General features: G+C 39.5%; 1 protein-coding gene across 1 annotated transcript in view; it reads right to left on the reverse strand.

Moving 5' to 3' along the window:
* Positions 1-13,454, reverse strand: part of MUC16 (mucin 16, cell surface associated) — a 60,768-nt gene that overhangs the window by 39,697 nt on the left and 7,617 nt on the right. Inside the window, exons 4-5 of the mRNA XM_053464089.1 lie at positions 8,274-8,333; positions 7,826-7,918 (exon numbers count right to left, since the gene is read on the reverse strand). Coding sequence (XP_053320064.1) covers positions 7,826-7,918; positions 8,274-8,333 — 153 coding nt within the window. The remainder of the gene's footprint in view (positions 1-7,825; positions 7,919-8,273; positions 8,334-13,454) is intronic.

Here is a 13,454-nt window from a genome sequence, read left to right on the forward strand (position 1 = left end):
CACACACATACATCTCAATAAATAGTGCCTGCTTTTGGGAAGGAAAAGATGGGAACATAAAAAACAATAAAAACCTAATTGAGAACAAGAGGGTGTGATCTAAACTAAGAGGGTGAATAACTGATGTTATTTGTATTGATGTATGATTTTTTTAGTGAACAAATCATCATTAACCATCATAGAATATTTTAAATATAATTAACCAAGAGTACTAACAATTCTGGGATACATTGTATACATTTGGAAATGTATACAAAGCAATTTTTTGATTTTCAAATAATTTTTAGATAGCTAATAAGTTGAGGCTTGATGCATTACTGCTTGCTCAAAATGCAATCACAACCATTGACATAGCATAGCTTGGCATAAATTGGAAACACACCTTCTAGATATTTAATGTGCATTAGTTGCCTTAACCATATGACCATATCAAATCACTACCAGGAATGTGTATGTTTTAATTGGTCATCCAAAGTGTATTTAGTATGATTACAGCCAATACCAAAGTTTGGAAAACCGATATGTTTGGATCTACATTTGTACCTTTGTACCAAAACACATTTAATCAAATCACTGGTCTAACCTGTTGTTGAAACAGTGGTTGTAGTTGTTGGTGCAGTTGTTGAAGTTGCTATTTGAGTTGTTATTACTGGAATTGTGGTTGATTCAGGTGTTGTTGAGGCCACTGTTGTTGTTAATGGAGTTGTGGTTGTAACAGCAGTTGTAGTGTCTGCAACAGTTGTTGAAAGCACTGTTGTTGGAACAGTGGTCGTAGTTGTTGGTGCAGTCGTTGAAGTTGCTATTGTTAATGGAGTTGATGATTCAGCTGTTGTTGGTGCCACTGTTGTTGTAGTGTCTGCAAGAGATGTTGAAGGCACTGTTGTTGGAACAGTGGTTGTAGTTGTTGGTGGAATTGTTGAAGTTACTATTGTTGTTAAAGGAGTTGTAGTTGATTCAGCTGTTGTTGATTCAGCTGTTGTTATAACATTGGTTGTAGTTGTTGGTGCAGTTGTTGAAATTGCTATTTGAGTTGTTGTTACTGGAGTTGTGGTTGAGTCAGGTGTCGTTGATGCCGCTGTTGTTGGAATCGTGGTTGCAGTTGTTGGTACAGTTGTTGAAGTTGCTATCGTTGTTGTTACTGGACTTGTCGTTGATTCAGCTGTTGTTAATGCTACTGTTGTTACCAGAGCTGTGGTTGTGGTAGCAGTTGCAGTTGTTGCAGGAGCTGTTGATTCAGCTGTTGTTGATGCTACTGATGTTACCGGAGCTGTGGTTGTAGTGGAAGTTGTAGTTGTTGCAGGAGTTGTTGATACAGTGGTTGTAGTTGTTGGTGCAGTTGTTGAAGTTGCTACTTGAGTTGTTGTTACTGGAATTGAAGTTGATTCAGGTGTTGATGAGGCCACTGTTGTCGTCAATGGAGTTGTGGATGTAGCAGCAGTTGTTGTAGTATCTGCAGCAGTTGTTGAAAGCACTGTTGTTGGAACAGTGGTCGTAGTTGTTGGTGCAGTCGTTGAAGTTGCTATTGTTGTTGTTAATGGAGTTGATGATTCAGCTGTTGTTGGTGCCCCTGTTGTTGTAGTGTCTGCAACAATTGTTGAAAGCACTGTTGTTGGAATAGTGGTTGTAGTTGTTGATAGAATTGTTGAAGTTACTATTGTTGTTAATGGAGTTGTAGTTGATTCAGCTGTTGTTGATTCAGCTGTTGTTATAACAGTAGTTGTAGTTGTTGGTGCAGTTGTTGAAGTTGCTATTTGTGTTGTTGTTACTGGAGTTGTGGTTGATTCAGGTGTTGTTGATGCCACTGTTGTTGTTAATGGATTTGTGGTTGTAGCAGCACTTGTAGTTGCTGCAACAGTTGTTGAGAGCACTGTTGTTGGAATCGTGGTTGTAGTTGTTGGTACTGTTGTTGAAGTTGCTATCGTCGTTGTTACTGGACTTGTCGTTGATTCAGCTGTTGATGTTACTGTTGTTACCGGAGCTGTGGTTGTAGCAGCAGTTGTAGTTGTTGCAGGAGTTGTTGATTCAGCTGTTGTTGGAACAGTGGTCGTAGTTGTTGGTGCAGTCGTTGAAGTTGCTATCGTTGTTGTTAATGGAGTTGAAGTTGATTCAGCTGTTGTTAAAACTGTGGTTTTAGTTGTTGGTGCATTTGTTGAAGTTGCTATTTGTGTTGTTGTTATTGGAGTTGTGGTTGATTCAGGTGTTGTTGATGCCACTGTTGTTGTTAATGGAGTTGTAGTTGTAGCAGCAGTTGTAGTTGCTGCAACAGTTGTTGAGAGCACTGTTGTAGGAATTGTGGTTGTAGTTGTTGGTACAGTTGTTGAAGTTGCTATCGATGTTGTTACTGGACTTGTCGTTGATTCAGCTGTTATTGAAACAGTGGTTGTAGTTGTTGGTGCAGTTGTTGAAGTTGCTACTTGAGTTGTTGTTACTGGAATTGTGGTTGATTCAGGTGTTGTTAAGGCCACTGTCGTTGTCAATGGAGTTGTGGTTGTAGCAGCAGTTGTTGTAGTATCTGCAGCAGTTGTTGAAAGCACTGTTGTTGGAACAGTGGTCGTAGTTATTGGTGCAGTTGTTGAAGTTGCTATTTGTGTTGTTGTTACTAGAGATGTGGTTGATTCAGGTGTCGTTGATGCCGCTGTTGTTGGAATATTGGTTGTAGTTGTTGGTACAGTTGTTGAAGTTGCTATCGTTGTTGTTACTGGACTTGTCGTTGATTCAGCTGTTGTTGAAACAGTGGTTGTAGTTGTTGGTGCAGTTGTTAAAGTTGCTATTTGTGTTGTTGTTACTGGAGTTGTGGTTGATTCAGGTGTTGTTGATGCCACTGTTGTTGTTAATGGATTTGTGGTTGTAGCAGCACTTGTAGTTGCTGCAACAGTTGTTGAGAGCACTGTTGTTGGAATCGTGGTTGTAGTTGTTGGTACTGTTGTTGAAGTTGCTATCGTCGTTGTTACTGGCCTTGTCGTCGATTCAGCTGTTGATGCTACTGTTGTTACGGGAGCTGTGGTTGTAGTAGCAGTTGGAGTTGTTGCAGGAGTTGTTGATTCATCTGTTGTTGAAACAGTGGTTGTAGTTATTGGTGGAATTGTTGAAGTTACTATTGTTAATGGAGTTGAAGTTGATTCAGCTGTTGTTGATTCAGCTGTTGTTAAAACAGTGGTTTTAGTTGTTGGTGCATTTGTTGAAGTTGCTATTTGTGTTGTTGTTACTGGAGTTGTGGTTGATTCAGGTGTTGTTGATGCCACTGTTGTTGTTAATGGAGTTGTAGTTGTAGCAGCAGTTGTAGTTGCTGCAACAGTTGTTGAGAGCACTGTTGTTGGAATTGTGGTTGTAGTTGTTGGTACAGTTGTTGAAGTTGCTATCGATGTTGTTACTGGAATTGTCGTTGATTCAGCTGTTATTGAATCAGTGGTTGTAATTGTTGGTGCAGTTGTTGAAGTTGCTACTTGAGTTGTTGTTACTGGAATTGTGGTTGATTCAGGTGTTGTTAAGGCCACTGTCGTTGTCAATGGAGTTGTGGTTGTAGCAGCAGTTGTAGTTGCTGCAACAGTTGTTGAGAGCACTGTTGTTGGAATCGTGGTTGTAGTTGTTGGTACTGTTGTTGAAGTTGCTATCGTCGTTGTTACTGGACTTGTCGTTGATTCAGCTGTTGATGTTACTGTTGTTACCGGAGCTGTGGTTGTAGCAGCAGTTGTAGTTGTTGCAGGAGTTGTTGATTCAGCTGTTGCTGAAACAGTGGTTGTAGTTGTTGGTGGAATTGTTGAAGTTACTATTGTTGTTAATGGAGTTGAAGTTGATTCAGCTGTTGTTAAAACTGTGGTTTTAGTTGTTGGTGCATTTGTTGAAGTTGCTATTTGTGTTGTTGTTATTGGAGTTGTGGTTGATTCAGGTGTTGTTGATGCCACTGTTGTTGTTAATGGAGTTGTAGTTGTAGCAGCAGTTGTAGTTGCTGCAACAGTTGTTGAGAGCACTGTTGTAGGAATTGTGGTTGTAGTTGTTGGTACAGTTGTTGAAGTTGCTATCGATGTTACTGGACTTGTCGTTGATTCAGCTGTTATTGAAACAGTGGTTGTAGTTGTTGGTGCAGTTGTTGAAGTTGCTACTTGAGTTGCTGTTACTGGAATTGTGGTTGATTCAGGTGTTGTTAAGGCCACTGTCGTTGTCAATGGAGTTGTGGTTGTAGCAGCAGTTGTTGTAGTATCTGCAGCAGTTGTTGAAAGCACTGTTGTTGGAGCAGTGGTCGTAGTTATTGGTGCAGTTCTTGAAGTTGCTATTTGTGTTGTTGTTACTGGAGATGTGGTTGATTCAGGTGTCGTTGATGCCGCTGTTGGAATATTGGTTGTAGTTGTTGGTACAGTTGTTGAAGTTGCTATCGTTGTTGTTACTGGACTTGTCGTTGATTCAGCTGTTGTTGAAACAGTGGTTGTAGTTTTTGGTGCAGTTGTTAAAGTTGCTATTTGTGTTGTTGTTACTGGAGTTGTGGTTGATTCAGGTGTTGTTGATGCCACTGTTGTTGTTAATGGATTTGTGGTTGTAGCAGCACTTGTAGTTGCTGCAACAGTTGTTGAGAGCACTGTTTTTGGAATCGTGGTTGTAGTTGTTGGTACTGTTGTTGAAGTTGCTATCATCGTTGTTACTGGACTTGTCGTCGATTCAGCTGTTGATGCTACTGTTGTTACGGGAGCTGTGGTTGTAGTAGCAGTTGTAGTTGTTGCAGGAGTTGTTGATTCAGCTGTTGTTGAAACAGTGGTTGTAGTTATTGGTGGAATTGTTGAAGTTACTATTGTTAATGGAGTTGAAGTTGATTCAGCTGTTGTTGATTCAGCTGTTGTTAAAACAGTGGTTTTAGTTGTTGGTGCATTTGTTGAAGTTGCTATTTGTGTTGTTGTTACTGGAGTTGTGGTTGATTCAGGTGTTGTTGATGCCACTGTTGTTGTTAATGGAGTTGTAGTTGTAGCAGCAGTTGTAGTTGCTGCAACAGTTGTTGAGAGCACTGTTGTTGGAATTGTGGTTGTAGTTGTTGGTACAGTTGTTGAAGTTGCTATCGATGTTGTTACTGGAATTGTCGTTGATTCAGCTGTTATTGAATCAGTGGTTGTAATTGTTGGTGCAGTTGTTGAAGTTGCTACTTGAGTTGTTGTTACTGGAATTGTGGTTGATTCAGGTGTTGTTAAGGCCACTGTCGTTGTCAATGGAGTTGTGGTTGTAGCAGCAGTTGTAGTTGCTGCAACAGTTGTTGAGAGCACTGTTGTTGGAATCGTGGTTGTAGTTGTTGGTACTGTTGTTGAAGTTGCTATCGTCGTTGTTACTGGACTTGTCGTTGATTCAGCTTTTGATGTTACTGTTGTTACCGGAGCTGTGGTTGTAGCAGCAGTTGTAGTTGTTGCAGGAGTTGTTGATTCAGCTGTTGCTGAAACAGTGGTTGTAGTTGTTGGTGGAATTGTTGAAGTTACTATTGTTGTTAATGGAGTTGAAGTTGATTCAGCTGTTGTTAAAACTGTGGTTTTAGTTGTTGGTGCATTTGTTGAAGTTGCTATTTGTGTTGTTGTTATTGGAGTTGTGGTTGATTCAGGTGTTGTTGATGCCACTGTTGTTGTTAATGGAGTTGTAGTTGTAGCAGCAGTTGTAGTTGCTGCAACAGTTGTTGAGAGCACTGTTGTTGGAATTGTGGTTGTAGTTGTTGGTACAGTTGTTGAAGTTGCTATCGATGTTGTTACTGGACTTGTCGTTGATTCAGCTGTTATTGAAACAGTGGTTGTAGTTGTTGGTGCAGTTGTTGAAGTTGCTACTTGAGTTGTTGTTACTGGAATTGTGGTTGATTCAGGTGTTGTTAAGGCCACTGTTGTTGTCAATGGAGTTGTGGTTGTAGCAGCAGTTGTTGTAGTATCTGTAGCAGTTGTTGAAAGCACTGTTGTTGGAACAGTGGTCGTAGTTATTGGTGCAGTTGTTGAAGTTGCTATTTGTGTTGTTGTTACTGGAGTTGTGGTTGATTCAGGTGTCGTTGATGCCGCTGTTGTTGGAATATTGGTTGTAGTTGTTGGTACAGTTGTTGAAGTTGCTATCGTTGTTGTTACTGGACTTGTCGTTGATTCAGCTGTTGTTGAAACAGTGGTTGTAGTTTTTGGTGCAGTTGTTAAAGTTGCTATTTGTGTTGTTGTTACTGGAGTTGTGGTTGATTCAGGTGTTGTTGATGCCACTGTTGTTGTTAATGGATTTGTGGTTGTAGCAGCACTTGTAGTTGCTGCAACAGTTGTTGAGAGCACTGTTTTTGGAATCGTGGTTGTAGTTGTTGGTACTGTTGTTGAAGTTGCTATCATCGTTGTTACTGGACTTGTCGTCGATTCAGCTGTTGATGCTACTGTTGTTACGGGAGCTGTGGTTGTAGTAGAAGTTGTAGTTGTTGCAGGAGTTGTTGATTCAGCTGTTGTTGAAACAGTGGTTGTAGTTATTGGTGGAATTGTTGAAGTTACTATTGTTAATGGAGTTGAAGTTGATTCAGCTGTTGTTGATTCAGCTGTTGTTAAAACAGTGGTTTTAGTTGTTGGTGCATTTGTTGAAGTTGCTATTTGTGTTGTTGTTACTGGAGTTGTGGTTGATTCAGGTGTTGTTGATGCCACTGTTGTTGTTAATGGAGTTGTAGTTGTAGCAGCAGTTGTAGTTGTTGCAACAGTTGTTGAGAGCACTGTTGTTGGAATTGTGGTTGTAGTTGTTGGTACAGTTGTTGAAGTTGCTATCGATGTTGTTACTGGACTTGTCGTTGATTCAGCTGTTATTGAATCAGTGGTTGTAATTGTTGGTGCAGTTGTTGAAGCTGCTACTTGAGTTGTTGTTACTGGAATTGTGGTTGATTCAGGTGTTGTTAAGGCCACTGTCGTTGTCAATGGAGTTGTGGTTGTAGCAGCAGTTGTTGTAGTATCTGCAGCAGTTGTTGAAAGCACTGTTGTTGGAGCAGTGGTCGTAGTTGTTGGTGCAGTTGTTGAAGTTGCTATTTGTGTTGTTGTTACTGGAGTTGTGGTTGATTCAGGTGTCGTTGATGCCGCTGTTGTTGAAATATTGGTTGTAGTTGTTGGTACAGTTGTTGAAGTTGCTATCGTTGTTGTTACTGGACTTGTCGTTGATTCAGCTGTTGTTGATGCTACTGTTGTTACCAGAGCTGTGGTTGTGGTAGCAGTTGTTGCAGGAGTTGTTGATTCAGCTGTTGTTGATGCTACTGTTGTTACCGGAGCTGTGGTTGTAGTGGCAGTTGTAGTTGTTGCAGGAGTTGTTGATTCAGCTGTTGTTGGAACAGTAGTTGTCGTTTTTGGTGCAGTTGTTGAAGTTACTATTATTGTTGTTGTCACTGGAGTTGTGGTTGATTCAGATGTTTTTGATGCCACTGTTGTTGTTAACGGAGCTGTGTGTGCGTCTTCAATAATATAGGAAAAGAGATTTTGTATGTGCATTCCAGGCATAAAAAGGTAGATTCCCTCCATAAAGCCCCAAGATTTCCCTTCCCGCCATGACGATGGACAGTAATACTTGCAAAGGTGTACTTAGAAACTGACTATGTATTTGATTTTTTAAGATAATTCTGAAAACCTGCTCTATAAGTCTAGCTATGTATATATCTTCCATGTAATTTTCAATGCATACTGTATCACCTTATACCTCTATCAGGTTACCTGTATAATAGGACATACACACTGTTTGGAAGAAAAATACTAGTACTTTAGAAAACACCTTTCAACCATGCATAAAATAACATTATTGTTTCCTGCTTTATTTAATGTGAATATTTTCTCTCTAGAAATGAATACAAAGCATACTTTGCATGGAAATTCAGACTTACCTGTGGTGCTTTGTGTAGTCAATAATGTTGTTGTGTTTACAGGAGACTGGTTTACTGGATTTTCTGTGACTGGCTGTATAACCGGCTCAGTTACTGTTAAACATATTTGATAACACATGAGATTATAAAAAATACAAGAGCCCAGTGTTTTTATAGCCCTTTAAAAACATTTTAGTAAAAAAAACCTTGCTTGTTTTTCTTTTTGATCTGTATTAATATGTAATACTAATATGAATCTAAAACCAATTTATTTTAATTGGTGTGACTGTATATTTTACAGTCTTTACAAGATGACATACTACCACAAACATATACTGTAGTAATTTTTTCCAAGGTATCATGTTATTATTTGTTTTCATTTGGATTCACAAAAGTTTTATGACAATTTGTGATCCTTATGGAAACCAAACCAGATTAAATATTGGAAATATATGTAATGTAAACATACCAATTGAAGAAACAGTGGTCGTGCTTTTGGTAGTTGGTACAATTGTTGATGAGATTGCAGCTGAAAATTGTAATAAATTAGTAACTGGCAAAACAAAGATGTATGACACAGACATCGACTTTTATATCAAAGTTTGTTTTTTAAACAGGAAACAAGTCACTGTTACATCTCTTAGCAAATCTAAAATGGCAGCACATGAACTTTTGGTAGCTTTTTTCCAATATATATATATATATATATATATATATATATATACACACACACACACATATATCTCAATAAATAATGTTAGAAAATATAACATGTATTTAAGAATAAATGTTAAGGAGAAGCAATTTCAAAAACAAAATAAAAACCTTAATAAGAACAAGAGGGTGTGATCAAGTAAGGGGGTGAATAACTGGTGTCATTTGTATTGATGTACTATTTTTTTAGAGAACAAACCATCATTAACCATCATAGAATAAAAAAAATATAATTAACCAAAAGTACTAACAATTCTGGGACACATTACATACAAAGCTTTATTTTAAAATAATTTTTAGATAGCTAATAAGTTGATGCTTGATGCATTACTGCTTGCTCAACATGCAATCACAACCATTGACATAGCATAGATTGGGATAGATTGGAAACACACCCTCTAGATAGTTAATGCGCATTAGTTGCCTTAACGATATGACCATATCAAATCACTACCAGGAATGTGTATGTTTTAACTGATCATCGAAACTTTATTGAGTATGATTAAAGCCAATACCAAAGTTTAGGAAACCAATATGTTTGGATCTACATTTGGACCTTTTTAGCAAAAAGCATTTAATCAAATCACTGGTCTCACCTTTTGTTATTACTGCAGATGTTGTGGCAACAGTTGTTCTTAGACTTGTCATGGGAGAAGTAGTTGTTGGGACAGTGGCTGTAGTTGGTAATGCAGTTTTTGCTATTGTTGGAGTTGTGGTTGATTCAGCTGTTGTTGATGCCAAAGTTGTTAATGGAGCTGTGGTTGTAGCAGCAGTTGTTGTAGTATGTGCACCAGTTGTTGAAAGCTCTGTTCTTGGAACAGTTGTTGGTGGAGTTATTGAAGTTGCTATCGTTGTTGTTGTTAATGGAGTTGTGGTTGTTGCAACAGTTGTTGAAAGGACTGTTGTTGGAACACTAGTAGCTGTTGGTGCAGTTGTTGAAGTTGCAAAATGTGTTGTTGATACTGGAGTTGTGATTGTTGCAACAGTTGTAGAAAGTACTGTCGTTGGAACAGTAGTAGCTGGTACAGTTGTTGAAGTTGCTATTGTTGTTACTGGAGTTGTGGTTGATTCAGCTGTTGTTGATGCCAGTGTTGTTGCTAATGGAGTTGTGGTTGTGGCAGCAGTTGTTGTAGTGTCTACAGCAGTTGTTGAAAGCACTGTTGTTGGAACAGTGGTTGTAGTTGTTGGTGGAATTGTTGAAGTTACTATTGTTGTTAATGGAGTTGTAGTTGATTCAGCTGTTGTTGATTCCGCTGTTGTTAAAACAGTGGTTGTAGTTGTTGGTGCAGTTGTTGAAGTTGCTATTTGAGTTGTTGTTACTGGAGTTGTGGTTGATTCAGGTATTGTTGATGCCACTGTTGTTGTTAATGGAGTTGTGGTTGTAGCAGCAGTTGTAGTTGCTGCAACAGTTGTTGAGAGCACTGTTGTTGGAATCATGGTTGTAGTTGTTGGTACTGTTGTTGAAGTTGCTATCGTTGTTGTTACTGGACTTGTCGTTGACTCAGCTGTTGATGCTACTGTTGTTACCGGAGCTGTGGTTGTAGTAGCAGTTGTAGTTGTTGCAGGAGTTGTTGATTCAGCTGTTGTTGAAACAGTGGTTGTAGTTGTTGGGGCAGTTGTTGAAGTTGCTACTTGAGTTGTTGTTACTGGAATTGTGGTTGATTCAGCTGTTGTTGATGCCACTGTTGTTAATGGAGTTGTGGTTGTAGCAGCAGTTGTAGTTGCTGCAACAGTTGTTGAAAGCACTATTGTTGCAATTGTGGTTGTAGTTGTTGGTACAGTTGTTGAAGTTGCTATCGTTGTTGTTACTGGACTTGTCGTTGATTCACCTGTTGTTGATGCTACTGTTGTTACCGGAGCTGTGGTTGCAATAACAGTTGTATTTGTTGCAGGGGTTGTTGATTCACCTGCAGGAGTTGTTGATTCAGCTGTTGTTGTAGTGTCTGCAACAGTTGTTGAAAGCACTGTTGTTCGAACAGTGGTTGTATTTGTTGGTGGAATTGTTGAAGTCACTATTGTTGTTAATGGAGTTGTGGTTGACTCAGCTGTTGTTGAAACAGTGGTTGTAGTTGTTGGTGCAGTTGTTGAAGTTGCTACTTGAGTTGTTGTTACTGGAGTTGTGGTTGATTCACGTGTTGTTAATGCCACTGTTATTAATGGTGTTGTGGTTGTAGCAGAAGTTGTATTTGCTGCAACAGTTGTTGAAAGCACTGTTGTTGGAATTGTGGTTGTAGTTGTTGGTACAGTTGTTGAAGTTGCTATCGCTGTTGTTACTGAACTTGTCGTTGATTCAGCTGTTGTTGATGCTACTGTTGTTACCGGAGCTGTGATTGTAGTAGCAGTTGTAGCTGTTGCAGGGGTTGTTGATTCATCTGTTGTTGAAACAGTGGTTGTAGTTGTTGGTGCAGTTGTTGAAGTTGCTACTTGAGTTGTTGTTACTGGAATTGTAGTTGATTCAGGTGTTGTTGAGGCCACTGTTGTTGTCAATGGAGTTGTGGTTGTAGCAGCAGTTGTAGTATCCGCAGCAGTTGTTGAAAGCACTGTTGTTGGAACAGTGGTTGTAGTTGTTGGTGGAATTGTTGAAGTTACTATTGTTGTTAATGGAGTTGTAGTTGATTCAGCTGTTGTTGATTCAGCTGTTGTTAAAACAGTGGTTGTAGTTGTTGGTGCAGTTGTTGAAGTTGCTATTTGAGTTGTTGTTACTGGAGTTGTGGTTGATTCTAGTGTTGTTGATGCCACTGTTGTTGTTACCGGAGCTGTGGTTGTAGTAGCAGTTGTAGTTGTTGCAGGAGTTGTTGATTCAGCTGTTGTTGAAACAGTGGTTGTAGTTGTTGAGTCAGTTGTTGAAGTTGCTACTTGAGTTGTTGTTACTGGAATTGTGGTTGATTCAGGTGTTGTTGAGGCCACTGTTGTTGTCAATGGAGTTGAGGTTGTAGCAGCAGTTGTTGTAGTATCTGCAGAAGTTGTTGAAAGCCCTGTTGTTGGAACAGTGGTTGTAGTTGTTTGTGCAGTCGTTGAAGTTGCTATCGTTATTGTTAATGGAGTTGATGATTCAGCTGTTGTTGGTGCCACTGTTGTTGTAGTGTCTGCAACAGTTGTTGAAAGCAATGTTGTTGGAACAGTGGTTGTAGTTGGTGGAATTGTTGAAGTCACTATTGTTGTTAATGGAGTTGTGGTTGATTCAGCTGTTGTTGCAATTCTGGTTGTAGTTGTTGGTACAGTTGTTGAAGTTGCTATCGTTGTTGTTAGTGGACTTGTCGTTGATGCTACTGTTGTTACTGGAGCTGTGGTTGTAATAACAGTTGTAGATGTTGCAGGGGTTGTTGATTCACCTGCAGGAGTTGTGGATTCAGCTGTTGTTGTAGTGTCTTCAACAGTTGTTGAAAGCACTGTTGTTGGAACAGTGGTTGTATTTGTTGGTGGAATTGTTGAAATCACTATTGTTGTTAATGGAGTTGTGGTTGATTCAGCTGTTGTTGAAACAGTGGTTGTAGTTGTTGGTGCAGTTGTTGAAGTTGCTACTTGAGTTGTTGTTACTGGAGTTGTGGTTGATTCACGTGTTGTTAATGCCACTGTTGTTAATGGAGTTGTGGTTGTAGCAGAAGTTGTAGTTGCTGCAACAGTTGTTGAAAGCACTGTTTTTGGAATTGTGGTTGTAGTTGTTGGTACAGTTGTTGAAGTTGCTATTGCTGTAGTTACTGGACTTGTCGTTGATTCAGCTGTTGTTGGTGCTACTTTTGTTACCGGAGCTGTGGTTGTAGTAGCAGTTGTAGTTGTTGCAGGGGTTGTTGATTCATCTGTTGTTGAAACAGTGGTTGTAGTTGTTGGTGCAGTTGTTGAAGTTGCTACTTGAGTTGTTGCTACTGGAATTGTAGTTGATTCAGGTGTTGTTGAGGCCACTGTTGTTGTCAATGGAGTTGTGGTTGTAGCAGCAGTTGTTGTAGTATCTGCAGCAGTTGATGAAAGCACTGTTGTTGGAACAGTGGTTGTAGTTGTTGGTGGAATTGTTGAAGTTACTATTGTTGTTAATGGAGTTGTAGTAGATTCAGCTGTTTTTGATTCAGCTGTTGTTAAAACAGTGGTTGTAGTTTTTGGTGCAGTTGTTGAAGTTGCTATTTGAGTTGTTGTTACTGGAGTTGTGGTTGATTCAGGTGTTGTTGATGCCACTGTTGTTGTTAATGGAGTTGTGGTTGTAGCAGCAGTTGTAGTTGCTGCAACAGTTGTTGAGAGCACTGTTGTTGGAATCGTGGTTGTAGTTGTTGGTACTGTTGTTGAAGTTGTTATCGTTGTTGTTACTGGACTTGTCGTTGATTCAGCTGTTGTTGATGCTACTGTTGTTACCGGAGCTGTGATTGTAGTAGCAGTTGTAGTTGTTGCAGGGGTTGTTGATTCATCTGTTGTTGAAACAGTGGTTGTAGTTGTTGGTGCAGTTGTTGAAGTTGCTACTTGAGTTGTTGTTACTGGAATTGTAGTTGATTCAGGTGTTGTTGAGGCCACTGTTGTTGTCAATGGAGTTGTGGTTGTAGCAGCAGTTGTAGTATCCGCAGCAGTTGTTGAAAGCACTGTTGTTGGAACAGTGGTTGTAGTTGTTGGTGGAATTGTTGAAGTTACTATTGTTGTTAATGGAGTTGTAGTTGATTCAGCTGTTGTTGATTCAGCTGTTGTTAAAACAGTGGTTGTAGTTGTTGGTGCAGTTGTTGAAGTTGCTATTTGAGTTGTTGTTACTGGAGTTGTGGTTGATTCAAGTGTTGTTGATGCCACTGTTGTTGTTACTGGAGCTGTGGTTGTAGTAGCAGTTGTAGTTGTTGCAGGAGTTGTTGATTCAGCTGTTGTTGAAACAGTGGTTGTAGTTGTTGAGTCAGTTGTTGAAGTTGCTACTTGAGTTGTTGTTACTGGAATTGTGGTTGATTCAGGTGTTGTTGAGGCCACTGTTGTT

The sequence above is a fragment of the Spea bombifrons genome, chromosome 1, assembly GCF_027358695.1.
Source record: "Spea bombifrons isolate aSpeBom1 chromosome 1, aSpeBom1.2.pri, whole genome shotgun sequence".
Taxonomy (NCBI): domain Eukaryota; kingdom Metazoa; phylum Chordata; class Amphibia; order Anura; family Pelobatidae; genus Spea; species Spea bombifrons.